The 14144-nt window shown below is 37.0% G+C and overlaps 1 protein-coding gene across 1 annotated transcript in view; it reads right to left on the reverse strand.

Annotated features, from left to right (window-relative positions):
- MOXD1 (monooxygenase DBH like 1) overlaps nt 1-14144 on the reverse strand; it is a 104471-nt gene that overhangs the window by 76866 nt on the left and 13461 nt on the right. Inside the window, exon 2 of the mRNA XM_002817366.5 lies at nt 1173-1319. Coding sequence (XP_002817412.3) covers nt 1173-1319 — 147 coding nt within the window. The remainder of the gene's footprint in view (nt 1-1172; nt 1320-14144) is intronic.

Here is a 14144-nt window from a genome sequence, read left to right on the forward strand (position 1 = left end):
TTTTCCTAGGCACTAGCCTAGTCACACATACAAATTTACAGAAAGTATAAATATAGAAGGATTTCTGATTCTGAGTTTTTTAATTATACTACAGTTAATCTACAGTCATTTTATGAATCCTGGGAATTTCCTAGGGACTGGTTTACTGCAACTACGGAAAGTACTGTCAGATGAAATTGGTTTCCATTGAGCAACCAAGAGAGATTGCCCAAAGGGCTATGGGTTGGGGAGGGTTTGCTGGGGTGTAAAGAAATTGTTCAATCTTCCCACAGATAAAAGTGTTTTTGCCAGATCTTTGTAATAAGAACTTTGAAAATAAATAATAAAGCAAAAGCTATTTATTTTAAATGTTCTCTTTGCTATATTCTTTCTTAATAAGTCAAATGACTATAATTATTATTCCAATTAAAGTATAATTGCACTGTATATTGCATTAAAAAGTAATCCCTCTCTTTGCTTGCATTTTTTCTGCCTCGTTTACTCTTTATGCTGAATGTTAATCAGAACTGCTTCATATTTTTTACATTCCTATTTTTGAAGCTTTGATTTACAAAATAAAAAGGTAATTGTATTGGTCTACACAAAATAAAATTAATCCAAACAATTCATGGACATTTCTGAAGTATTACATATCTTCTAAATATTTAATTTGAATGCACATAAAGATATTAATTTTTGCATGAAGTCTGAAAATAAGAAATCTCATTTAATATGCCAATAGGCAATTATAATCAGCCACCTATTCATCTTGATTTTAGAAATTCACAAAGATGAGTCCATTAGAAATCAGATGAATTATATCCTAATGTTCAGATTCATAATTCTTTATTGTGTAATACATTTCTTCAAACATTTATCTGTTGTGTATTTTCAAAGTTTATGGAGAAGAAAGTAAAATGTATTTATGGCTAAATCATACAAATTTTAAAGGGATCTTCAAAATGTTAAACTCACACAAAAATGGATTTTATTGAAATTTATAGTCTTATACATTTTTGGCTTCTAAAAAAGTAAAACAGAAAAAACTAAAAAAAAAACCTAAAAAAAATCAAAAAAGATTTCAAAAATATTAGAAAAAAGACTATATGACTTGTTTTTCTTATTCTTTAAAGTGCTTCACAAGCGTAAATATACAATTTATTCATGCATGCATTCACTCATAGATGCCTTACCGTTATACTCTTGTCATTTATGTCACATGTATGCAGCTCTCTGGTAAATTCAATTATTGTGTGTGTGCTATTTTCCATGGCATATTCTAGATGGTAATCTTGCTGAGCATCTTTTTTCAACTCTCTATTTGCATTTGTAAAATAATCCTGTGGAAAATATGGAAAAGAAAAATCAGGATACCTAAATACAGAGAGAAAAGAATTTATAGGACCTTTAAAAACAAAGTCTTGTTATCTAGAGTTATTTTATAAATCCCGGGAATTTCCAAGGGGCTGGAGTACTCCAACTGGGGAATCAGGTCCCTGGGAAACTAGTCCATCTTTGAACTTCTGGCCTTTCAGGAAAGCATAGTGTAGATTGGTAATATCACAGAGCATCAAGAGATGGAATGAATGAACATTTGATACCATTGTGTGTCTTTCCTTCTTTGGAAAAATTAAAAGAGGGACTATAGCGCTACGAAATGTCTTACCGCAAAGTTTGCATTTATACAAAAAAAGTTTGATAACTAGTTAGCAGCAAAGCCAGAATCAGCCCTAAGGTCATCACTCTTTCCATTACAACTCCTGGTGGAGCTCCACTTCACCATTCATAAGAGCAAAGAGATCCGTGGGCAAGTGCGGATTATAGGTTGTTTCAATATGACTTTTAATGGCATATCCTTATTAAAATAAAATGCAACGGGAAATATGCAAGGAAACAAAACTAGTTGAATTACACGATATTGAAAAACTAGGGAAGTTTTGTTTTGGGGGATTAGCCATAATTTTTGTATTAAACTTGTTCAATGGTGTACCTATCACTTCTTTTTGACACGGAGTCTGGCTCTGTCGCCCAGGCTGGAGTGCAGTGGCAGGACCTCTGCTCACTACAAGCTCCACCTCCCAGGGTTCACGCCATTCTCCTGCCTCAGCCTCCCGAGTACCTGGGACCACAGGCGCCCACCACCACGCCCGACTAATTTTTTTGCATTTTTAGTAGAGATGGGGTTTCACCATGTTAGCCAGGATGGTCTTGATCTCCTGACCTCGTGATCCGCCCATCTCGGCCTCCCAAAGTGCTGGGATTACAGGTGGGAGCCACCATGCCCAGCCAGTGTACCTATCACTTCTGGAAGGCAGACCAGTGCAGTGGAGAAAACATGGGCTTTGGAAGAAAATGACTAGGATGTGACTCCCAGCTGTACTCCTAAACAGCCTTGAAGAATTGTTGAAGTAAAACTCTGAAAGCTTAAGTTTTAACATTACTAAAATGGGGATGATATATACCTATTTTATAGATTTTGAAAAATAAACAAATGAGATAGCATGGGCGGGGGCATAACTGCCTACATGGTTAGCACCCATTCGATACATATTTTCTCTTTTGCACCATAGTTTGGTTTTATCCCAAAAATATCTTCTTATGCCTTTTACCATTCGCCTACTCTGTTGAGTCATCAAAATCACAGTATTAATTTTTGTCACTTATAAAAGACACAAAATTTGCCTTAATTACTGCCTTTCTGGTTTTTCAGTACCTGATGATATTTTATTTTTGAGAAGTTGTACAGTTGATTTAGAATATACATGCTGAAACATAATTATAATTACTTTTACTAACAGTAAAATTGTATTTGAAGAATTTATAGCTATGTTTGACTGAGAAAATGCAATATACAAGATAAAACTTCCCATTGTCTATAAAAGTCATACTCAAATAGATGGCATTTGGCATTTTTATTCCTAGCACCTTTGTATGGTAATTATAAGTGTGCATATGTTTCCCGTCTAGGGTACTACATCTAGATTTTCTTTAGCATGTTAAAACCCCAAATTATTGGCAATGCAGAGTCTAACTCACCTTTCTTGACAACAGTAACAATAACTACAGCTTCTTATACGCACCAGGCCCTGTTTACACCTGTTACATGTATTAACTAAACTAATCTTCAAATCAAATCTATTAGATAAAACTATTTTTCCACTTTACAGATGAAGACATCAAAGAACAAAGAGGCTAAGCGACTTGCCCAGGATTTACAGCTAGTAAACAGAAAGGCAGAATTCAAACCTTGGCACTCTGGCCCCAGAGTCTGGATCCTTTTTCACTCTTCTACAGTGTAGTGGCCACTGCTGGGATAGGATGGGTACATTTATTTTTGTTTATTTTTTCTGTCTCCAGAAATTAGCTATGTCAGTTTTTCACATAAAATGTTACTTTTCTTCTGCCAAAGTTGAGGTTTGTCAAAATTCTTATTTTGAGAACTGGGTTGCAATTGTGAAAGCAATTTAAATGAAATACTCCTGTGAGTCTGTGATTTTCCCATTTTTCATCACACAGATTTTCAATATGTAAATGAAACAATGTCTGTAGACAATGAGAAATTTAGATCAGTTAACTGTGCCTTTTCACTGAACTCATATTTCATTACATGATCCAAGCAGTTTTTGCAATACAATACAAACTGTAATCAGTTCAAAGAGTAGAATAATTATCCGAGTCTTGCAAATATGTTTCCAAAACCATTATTTCCACAAAATATCTGGCTGGTTTGCCAATTTTCCACTCACTCTATTTCCACTCAACAATACCAACTCCTTCCAGCTATTCCACCTTTTTCTGGCTTTTCAGATAACTTAGTTATTAGAAAATGAGAGAAACTTCACTCAACTTATGTTGGTGACCCCTTGTGCCATCTGCCCTATGTAATCAAGCGAGTGCTTAATATTTAGAAAAGACAGCTGCCAATTATTTCAAAGTTCTGAACTCCTGGAAAAATGCAGTTGTCTAAAAGAAGCTCATATCTTCAACCTTACTGAAGGAAAATATGGTTGGATCTTATTTTAAATAAAATTTAAATATGAACTAACCTAACCACCATGGTAATTCCACTATAATTTTTTTCACAGGCTGGGCTCGGTGGCTCATGCCTGTAATCCCAGCAATTTAGGAGGCCGAGGGGGGTGGATCACCTGAGGTTAGGAGTTTGAGACCAGCCTGGCCAACATGGTGAAACTCCGTCTCTACTAAAAATACAAAAACTAGCCGGCCGTGGTGGCAGGTGCCTGTAATCCCAACTACACAGGAGGCTGAGCTGAGGCAGGAGGACTGCTTGAACCTGGGAGGTGGAGGTTGCAGTGAGCCAAGTTTGCATCATTGCACTCCAGCCTGGGTGACGAGCGAAACTCCATCTCAAAAAAAAAAAAAAAATTTCATATTTTCCAACTTTGAGGTCCTATTTTGGAGGCAGATCTTCAGATTTGATTATAATAAACCTTAGCTATCCAAATAATATTATTATTTAACATGTTTACTTCAGCTGGGCCCTCACTAATGGCTGGAAATCCATGTTAATCTCTTGCTATTTTCTGAAGACACCTCCCAAAACAAATAGTCTAAACCTTCTCTATGCAAGATTCTGACATTTCCCCACCCTCAGCTTATGATCACACATCTCAGTTTATTGAGAGAATTTCAGTTATGATACATGAGGGCTCCCATTTTCATTCTTTCTAGCCTAAAAAAATCTACTTTATGGAATCAAAATAAAAATACTGATTGTAAAAGAAAGCAGAAAAAGAGAAAAAAATAAAGAGAAGATGGAATAAATAGAAAATAGATGTAAATGAAATGGAGAAACATCACAATAGATCCTACAGACACTAAAAAGTTAATAATATTATGCTCATCTTGAAGCCAAATAATTGGATACTTTAGATGAGAAACAAAGTCCTTACAAGACAAAAACCAGCCAAAGTCATTCAGAAAAACAGAGGTACTCTGAATAGCTCTATAATCTACTCACAGGTAAAAAAAAAACCTTCCTGAGAAAATTCTAGGCCAAGATGCTTTCACTTGGAATTTTACCAAATATTTAAGGAAGAGGTAATACCAACTGTTCACAAATTCTTCTAGAAAATGAAACAGGACAGAACACTTCCTAACTCTTTTTTTTTTTTTTTTTTTTTTTGAGACAGAGTTTCATTCTTGTTGCCCAGGCTGGAGAACAATGGCATGATCTCAGCTTGGCGTGATCTCAGTTTACCGCAATCTCCGCCTCCCGGGTTCCTAATTCCTTTTTTTATACCAGCATTACTTTGTTACCAAAATTAAAGACACTACCAAAAAAAAATACACACCATTGTCACTCATGGACCTAGATGTGTATTTCCTTAAAAATAGAAATAGAAATATTTCTTAGCAAATAGAAGCCAGCAACATAAAAAAAGAATAATACAGCATGATCGTGCAGAGTTGTCTTAACATTAGAAAATCAATCAATACGACTTAGCACATCAAAAGTCTAAAAACGAAAAACCATATGATGAACCCAATAAATGCAGAAAAAAATAATTTATAACATTCATTCACTGCAGAATCGCTCAGTAAACTAGCAATAGAAGGGCACTTCTTCAACCCTTTAAAGGGCACCTATAAAAAACCTACAGCTAACATACTTAATGATAAAAGACTGAATTCTTCCCCCTAAGTTTAGGAACAAGTCCAGGAAACGAGGCAAGGCACATTCTCCACGTGGAAAGCCCTACAAGTGATTGTCCACCTTGAACAGTTTATTTCTGTTATTCCCTGACTCTATTTTCACCTCCCATTCTCTAACTAAAGACTTCAAAGTTCTGTCCTTAAAATTATATTTCTGTCTTCATATTTCACCACTTGGGAATCTCATCTGCTCCAATAGTTACAAATTATCACCTTTATTCAGTATCACATATTCAAAAGTATTTTTCACTTGGAAGTCTTATTGTCATTTCAAATGCAATGGATCCAAAATTGTGTTCATATTTTACTCGTGTTCCTGAATTTCTTTAATTATACTACCATTCTCCTAGCTATCTAAATTCAAAACTGTAGTCCTTATTTTTCTTTTTCTTTTTTGAGACAGGGTCTCACTTTGTCATCCAGGCTAGAGTACAGTGGTGGAATCACAGCTCATTGCAGCCTCATCCTCCTGGGTTCAATTTTATTTCTTGTAGAGACGAGTTTTCACCATGTTGCCCAGGCTGGTCTCAAACTCTTGAGCTCAAGTGATCTGCCTGCCTCAGCCTCCCAAAGTTCTGAGATCACAGGTGCAAGCCACCATACCCGGCCTGTAGTTTTCTTTAACTTCTTTCCTGTGACTCACATCTCCACACATAGCCCCTGCTTCTATCAAGTCTTCCTTTGAAAACAAACCTACCTTTTAGTTCTATTTCATTTTGACTGTTCCTATCTCCCACACTCTACGTTTACATACTCTGTCATAGTCTTCCTTGAAAAATCACTCTCAGTGTGCCATTGCATTTTATTCAACAGTATATAGTACAAAGTCTATAATTTAGAGTCCAGGTTTCCTCACGTTGAGCCTAACCTGGCTTTCCAGGTTACCTATTATCAATCTCACCACGGGACCTGTACTAATTGCTCCCTTCAATTACTCTGCCTTTTCCCAGCTCTTCACTTTTGTTCACATTCTTCTTCCCTATCCCCCCTACTCTCTTCATTCAACTAAGATATCTTCTCCACTAACTCCACCTACTGAATCTCTTTTTCCCGCTAAGGCTCATGATTCTACTTCCCCTATGAAGTTTCCTTTGATCATTCCAACCAGAAGTGATCATTCCCTCTCTGAATTTCTATTCCTCTATTTACATTCCCATGTAGCATGCAATCTATTTTAGGCATTGCCTTATCTTTTCAACCATGTGATAATTTCCTAGAATTCAAAAGTTAATCTTAGTATTTCAGTTATAAATTTGTGCCTTTAGAATACTTATTTACATTGTCAATGGAACAAAAAAAAGGGGGGAAGACAATTATTTTCCCATTTGCTCTTAATTATATTTACACATGGTTAAGATCGGATGTGGAATGTGTTTAACCAGATGCTAGAATGAGTTTGGGTCTGCATGATCTGTCATACAGACACATCTGGCACTGAAATCTGGGAATGTTGTTGTGACCTTTTAGCCCCTACATGCACATGAATCTTAGGAGACTGACATTAGTATTCAGAAAAACAAAGAGTTTATACATGCAACAACTATTTTAAATCCTTTTACACGAGGAGATAATCCCCTACCTATTTTAAATAAATAAGAAAAAAAATAGACCTAAGAAGGAGAAGTCATGTTTCAGAAGGTTTTCTTATGTTAATTTATATCCTCAGTACCTAACAAAGAGACTGGCATATTGAAGATGCTCGTGAAATACATGCATATACTTTGAAAAGGAGCATCCTGCTTTTCTTTCCGTTAAATCTAAATAAGGAGATAATTTTGAAAATAAAAGATAAAACACAAGAACCTATCATCTGATATTCACAGCTTTGTAGTATAGAAATAGTTTAACTTAATGGGACCAAAGTATTCCCCAGTAATACCTTATTTCTTCTGTCTGTATTAAGAAAATACATGGACTGTAATCAAACACAGCCTTAATGCTGTCAATATTATACAACAGAAGTGGCACATTGGCCAATCTTAAAAGCACAATTAAATGAAGTAAAAGAAGAGAAAAAGGCAAAAAAAAATTAGGATCCTAAACTTCATAGCATTCAACTATTCTTGCCTGGAGGATGAAAAGCAGAAAAGAAAAGAGGGAAATAGAAGGAGAAAAAAAAAAAAGCAAGCCACTGAAAGAACAGTCAGCAATAAAACCATCAGTCTTGAGATTCAGATTGGTTAAACCTGAAAAAAGTGTTAAATGAATTTAAGTCTCCTGACAGTCTGACAAAGGGATAAATGTTATTCAAGTGGATAATCAATGGATAGGTTATTGTGTTTACTATCATCCTCTAGGAAAAATACTAGAGAATGAAACAGACACAGTAAAATATTGACCAATTAAGAGTTCGAATACAGGTAAAGTCACTTAGAAGTTGATATTCACAAAACCATACTGTATAGTACTTAAGAGATACTTAAGAAAACTTCCTACATCATTTTCACTACATCTGATTTCACCTTTAGAATTAGAACCAAATGAGATCCTCACCAACTCCTCATTTTATTTAGCGAATAGAATCAAATGCAGCTCTATTATGCACTCATGGTAAAGGCCATTCCTCAGCTATCTTCCTATGGTGATTTACATTCCAGGATTTAAAAAATAAAAATAGAAATATTGATCACTGTGCACTCTCGTTGTCATAGCCTGATATCACAGTCATTATAAAAATGTAATTGTATAATATACGTATTTAACATATCATATATACATGTCATAAATATACAATATTGATAAAAGTCACTCCAATTAAGAATCATTAAAATTAGACTTTATGTGGGTAAGAAGGATGGAGAGGATTCAGAGAATCATGATTCTGTATAAATTTTTTAAGAATTTAAGAAAAAAAGTAGATGTTTTTTAAAATGTAAATATAAAAGCTGATATACAGAAGTCATTCTCACATTTATACAGTATTAATGATCTGCAAAGTGAAATATACTTGAGATAATGTTATTCTATATAAATGGCTTTATGTGGATCTCAGTCATATTCTAATTCAAACACTTTGATTTAGATCAGTTTCAACATGAATCATCACTGAGGTATTTTTTTTGGTTTTGTGGATTATATTGATTATGTTTTTAGCTTGTTTATATATTTTTAGATAAAAAATTACTTGTTACACCTGAAAATTAGTTAATAATTCAATTCCAATAATAAAGCTAATTTTCAGTTGTACCATAGACTATTATTTCTGAAACATGTTGTCACAAGATATTTTTTCTTTTGAACACTTCGTGCTTTGAAAAATGTATGAAATATATACTTGAGGTTTCAAAATGCTATGTAGCAACAATAACACAAATTGCCATTAGAAGCTGATAGTAAGTTGACATCTGTTATTTAGCATGATAGCCTGAGTACTTGCTGTCACTTTCAAACTGAGATAACATATACCAAAAAAACCTTGCTATGACCTCTTGTTTAAAAGCACGATGACACAGATGTTAAATTGGTTCTCACTCATTGTCAGTCTATTTTTCTCTCAAATAAAATCTTTGACTGGTGCTGTGTTACACAGGAGGAAGTAAAAACTCTTACGGGTGTAATAAAAGATATGAATAGACCTTGGTTGAGCTTGGAAAACTGAATGTAAGCACAGCTGCAGGGAGATTCTTGAGAAAAATGTTACCATCTGTCATCATTTTCTTCAACAGGTGCTTGTAGTTTTTCTTTTTCTAAATCTCAAAAGCCTCGTTACTTCAAACATTTGTTTATAATATCAATTTCTATAATAAGTGTTATGGTGGTTTAATAATATTGATAGGATAATAATAAATATTTTGTGTTAAAGGGAATCTTTGATCCTAAAAAATCTTAGAGCTGTATAAACAAATTATATAAACAGAATCTTCAGAGTTCAATATAAGCTGATCTTAATAAGTTATTTCTTCACTAATCTTAGAAATTTAAGTGGAATGTCAAAATAGAAGGTGCTTACCTTTTAGAAACCACTTCAGATAAAGCTGAAACTGTCTATGTCTAATAAGGGATCTGTTAAATACCTACCAAAATGCCAAATGAACCCTGTAGCTAGTGTTCCAATGAGAAAGAGGCCCACTTGAGCAACCTGTTTGTTCTTTAAGTGTCAACTTCTAAACACAAACACCCTGAATTTTCTCCCATGCCAACTGTCTCATTTCAGTTGTCACGTAGGATAATGTAATACCTTGCTATAATTATAGAATCATCAAAGATACAGAGTAAAATCAAAATTTTGACTCTTCATTTGAAATAACATATTTCAGTGGAAAAAACAATTTCAGACTACACCATCTGAATAAGATACTACTTTGCCTTCATCCTATCCCATCACCTTAATTTTTAAAAAATTTGGATGATGGCTGGGCGCAGTGGCTCACACCTGTAATTCCAGCACTTTGGGAGGCCAAGGCAGGCGGATCACCTGAGGTCAGGAGTTTGAGGCAAGCCTGGCCAACATAGTGAAACCCCATCTCTACTAAAAATACAAAAATTAGCCGGCTGTGGTGGCTGGCGCCTGTAATCCCAGCTACTTGGGAGGCTGAGGCTGGAGAATCACTTGAACCCGGGAGGTGGGGGTTGCAGTGAGCCGAGATCATGCCACTGCAGTCCAGCCTGGGCGGCAAAGCGAGATTCTGTCTCAAAAAAAAAAAAAAATGAATTATCTTAACTGGTTATGTCTATTTTTTGCAAGGAATAAATTTTGAAGTTAAAACTAGTTCTTTCTTTTATCCTTCCCTCCCTTTCTTCCTCTCTCCCTTCCTCTCTTCCTTCCTCCCTCCCTCTCTTCCTTCCTTCCTTCCTTCCTTCCTTCCTTCCTCCTTCCTCCCTCCCTCCCTCCCTTTCATTCTTCCTTTTTTCCTCCTTCTCCCCTCTCCTTTCTTTCCCCAGCATATACTTTATTTAGTTACTATTCTTCAGACCTTGTGTAGGGTCGAGGATACATGACTATACTGGACAGTAGACAATGGAACTTATAGTTTAGTTGGGGGGGCAGACAATTTCTAAAGAAATTTAAATAATAAAATATCCAACAATTTTTAGATAAATACTTACAGAAAAATAAAACAGAGATAACAGGGGGATCAGAAGGCTATTTCAGGGTGAGTGATCAGAAAAGTCACCACTGAGGCAATGATACTTAGGCTGAGAAGTAAACCACAATTAGGAACCATCCATGTAATGTGTGGAGAAAGTAGTTTCCAGGAAGAGACAGTAGCTATTGAAAAGGGCCTGGACAGGAGGTTGGGTTATCCAGTGTGATTAAGCAAATAAAAGCCAGTGGGACTGAATTACAGTGCCCAAAGAGGTCCCTGAGGTCAGCAGAGATCAGATGAGGCCCCAAACATTGTGATAACTTACATGCCATTGTAGGGAGCTATAAACAGCAAGTGGCATAATGTGTATCTGTGTCTGTATCTCTATATTTCTGTGGCTTCCATGTGAGGAATGAGGAGAAGAAGGAATAGGAGTGGTGCTTGGAAGACACTCAGGAGACTGGCAGTGGTCCTGCAGGTTCAAGCTTGAGTGGTAGTATCACTGGAAAGAGGTGGGCAGGTGTTAGATTTAGTTTCGAGGAAGAGTCAATAGAACTTGACGATGCGTTTTATATATTGGGTGAAGAAAGGACCAGAAAGAAGGATAGCTTCTAATTTTTGACTGGAGCTAAAGCTAACAAGAAGTGCCATTTGTAGAGATGGGGAAGTCTGGGAAGGAAACAGGTTGGAGTTAAGTCAGGTTAAGTTTAACATGCCTACCTAGAGGGAAGGCCAGGAGGCACAGAACATGTAGACTGTTCTTAGGTCAAAGTAATGCACCACCAGGGGAGGGGCTCAGGACCTCAGAAACTTCACGCTAAGCTTTGCTTTTGAAGCCCTCCACCTTCTTTTGAGTATATACCAGTCAGAAAACATTCTTTTCCCTCTTTTAATTATTTTTTCAGATTTCAAAACTTATACATAACAACTATAGAGAATTCAAAATATACGGAAATTATTATTATTATTATTATTTGAGACACAGTTTCACTCCATTGGCTCGGCTGAAGTTCAGTGGCACAGTCTTGGCTCCCTGCAATCTCCGCCTCCTGGGTTCAAGCGATTCTCGTACCTCAGCCTCCCAAGTAACTAGGATTACAGGTGCCTGCCACCATGCCTGGCTAATTTTTGTATTATTAGTAGAGGCAGAGTTTCACCATGTTGGCCAGGCTGGTCTCAAACTCTGGAACTCCTGACCTCAAGCGATCTGCCTGCCTTGGCCTCCCAAAGTTTTGGGATTACAGGCGTGAGCCACTGAGCCCAACCAATATACTGAAATTAAAAACAGGAAAAGAGGCCAGGCGCGGTGGCTCAGGCCTGTAATCCCAGCACTCTGGGAGGCTGAGGCCGGCGGATCACGAGGTCAGGAGATCGAGACCATCCTGGCTAACATGGTGAAACCCTGTCTCTACTAAAAGTACAAAAAATTAGCTGGGCGTGGTGGCGGGCGCCTGTAGTCCCAGCCACTCGGGAGGCTGAGGCAGGAGAATGGCGTGAGCCCAGGAGGTGGAGCTTGCAGTGAGCCGAGATCGCGCCACTGCACTCCAGCCTGGGCGACGGTGCAAGACTGCGTCTCAAAAAAAAGAAAAGAAAAGAAAGAAAAGGCCAGGCACGGTGGCTCACGCCTGTAATCCCAGCGCTTTGGGAGGCCAAGGCGGGAGGATCACGAGGTCAGGAGATCAAGACCATCCTGGCTAACACGGTGAAACCCCGTCTCTACTAAAAATACAAAAAATTAGCCGGGCTTGGTGGCAGGCGCCTGTAGTCCCACCTACTCGGGAGGCTGAGGCAGGAGAATGGTGTGAACCCGGGAAGCGGAGCTTGCAGTGAGCCGAGATCACGCCACTGCACTCCAGCCTGGGTGACACAGCAAGACTCCCTCTCAAAAAAAAAAAAAAAAAAAAAAAAACAGGAAGAGAGATGAAAGAGATGAAATACTCTCATAACCACTGTAATGATAATGATTCAATGTATATCTATCCAGAGACCAGGAAAACTTCTTGAGGCAGGTGAAGAAACAATATAGACAGTTTTATAGTTGCTAATGTCTTCCCTTCCATTCATTTCTTGAATAACCTGAAATTGTAAATGCAAAGTAATTTTAGCATCACACATAAGTTGGAAGACAGGCTGAAGGAAACCTAATCCCAGCTCCCACCAAAGGAGAATTTGTCTCAAAAATGTTTTAAGAAATGAACACACAGTATTTAATACTTCCAGTGACAATGCTCATGATCTCACAGTCTTACAAGGCAACCACTCAATTTTAATATCTCTGATTGTCAGAAATGTATTCCTTATAGTAAGCTAAATTCTTCTACTCTTTCATTACATTTATTGGGTCTTCTCTTCCTTCTTCTGGGGCTTAATAAGTAGGCACTAATCCAGCTTTCCTGAGCAAGACTGTACACTACTACTCCAAAGACAATGATCATGTCTTTCTCATTGTTCTTTCTCCAGGCAAAATATTGCCAGCTGTTTTTTTTCCTCAGGTACTCAGATTTCCCAAGGTTTCAACTATCCTTGTAATTCTTTGATATGCTCCAGTTTATCCATATGTCCATTAAAAGCTATTTCCAGAAGGAGTCCTCTGGTGTGGTCAGCCTAAGATAGGGTGCTATGTCAATATTACTTCCTTTGATATGAACAGTAGAATTTTAGGCTAATATTGCATTTATCTGTTTGGCAGCCACATTGTATTGAGCTAATACAATATAGCTAATACGTAGAGCTTTTTCATATGAATTCCAGTTAAGTACAATTTTATACTGTGTACATGCACAGATCATTTTTTAAGAGTTGTTGAACTTTACCTGTATTCCCAATGAATTTTTAACTTTTAGTTTCCTTTTATTATTTTAGAATATCGCTATCTTTTAAGTCCTCATCATGTAACCTAATGTAGCCAGTCTATTAATAATGAGTTTGGGGCTGAGCACGGTAGCTCACGCCTGTAATTCCACCACTTTGGGAGGCCGAGGCAGGTGGATCGCTTGAGGTCAGGTGTTTGAGACCAGCCTGGCCAACATGGTGAAACTCCATCTCTACTAAAAGTACAAAAATTAGCCGGGTATGGTGGTGCACACCTGTAATCCTAGCTACTCTGGAGGCTGAGGCAGGAGAATCATTTTAACCTGGGGAACAGAGGTTGTAGTGAGCCAAGATCGTGCCACTGCACTCCAGTCTGGCAAAAAAGTGAAACTCCGTCTAAAAAAAAAAAAGAGTTTGGGGTATGGGTTTAAAATATTTAGGATTATAACTAATTCAACTTTATTAGTGCATCCTCTACAAGGATATAGTGAGAAACCCTGCAAAATACCTTGCTATTACTCAGATGCACCTATATTTAATGCCCTAATCTACAGGTCCAGCAAATCAAATGCAAAAGAAAATGCAGTCTTGTATAATCTGTGTACTGAAACCATGCCGGTCTCTAGTCATTAATGATTACAAGGTGTTCAC

The sequence above is a fragment of the Pongo abelii genome, chromosome 5 (genome assembly GCF_028885655.2).
Source record: "Pongo abelii isolate AG06213 chromosome 5, NHGRI_mPonAbe1-v2.0_pri, whole genome shotgun sequence".
Classification (NCBI taxonomy): Eukaryota; Metazoa; Chordata; class Mammalia; order Primates; family Hominidae; genus Pongo; species Pongo abelii.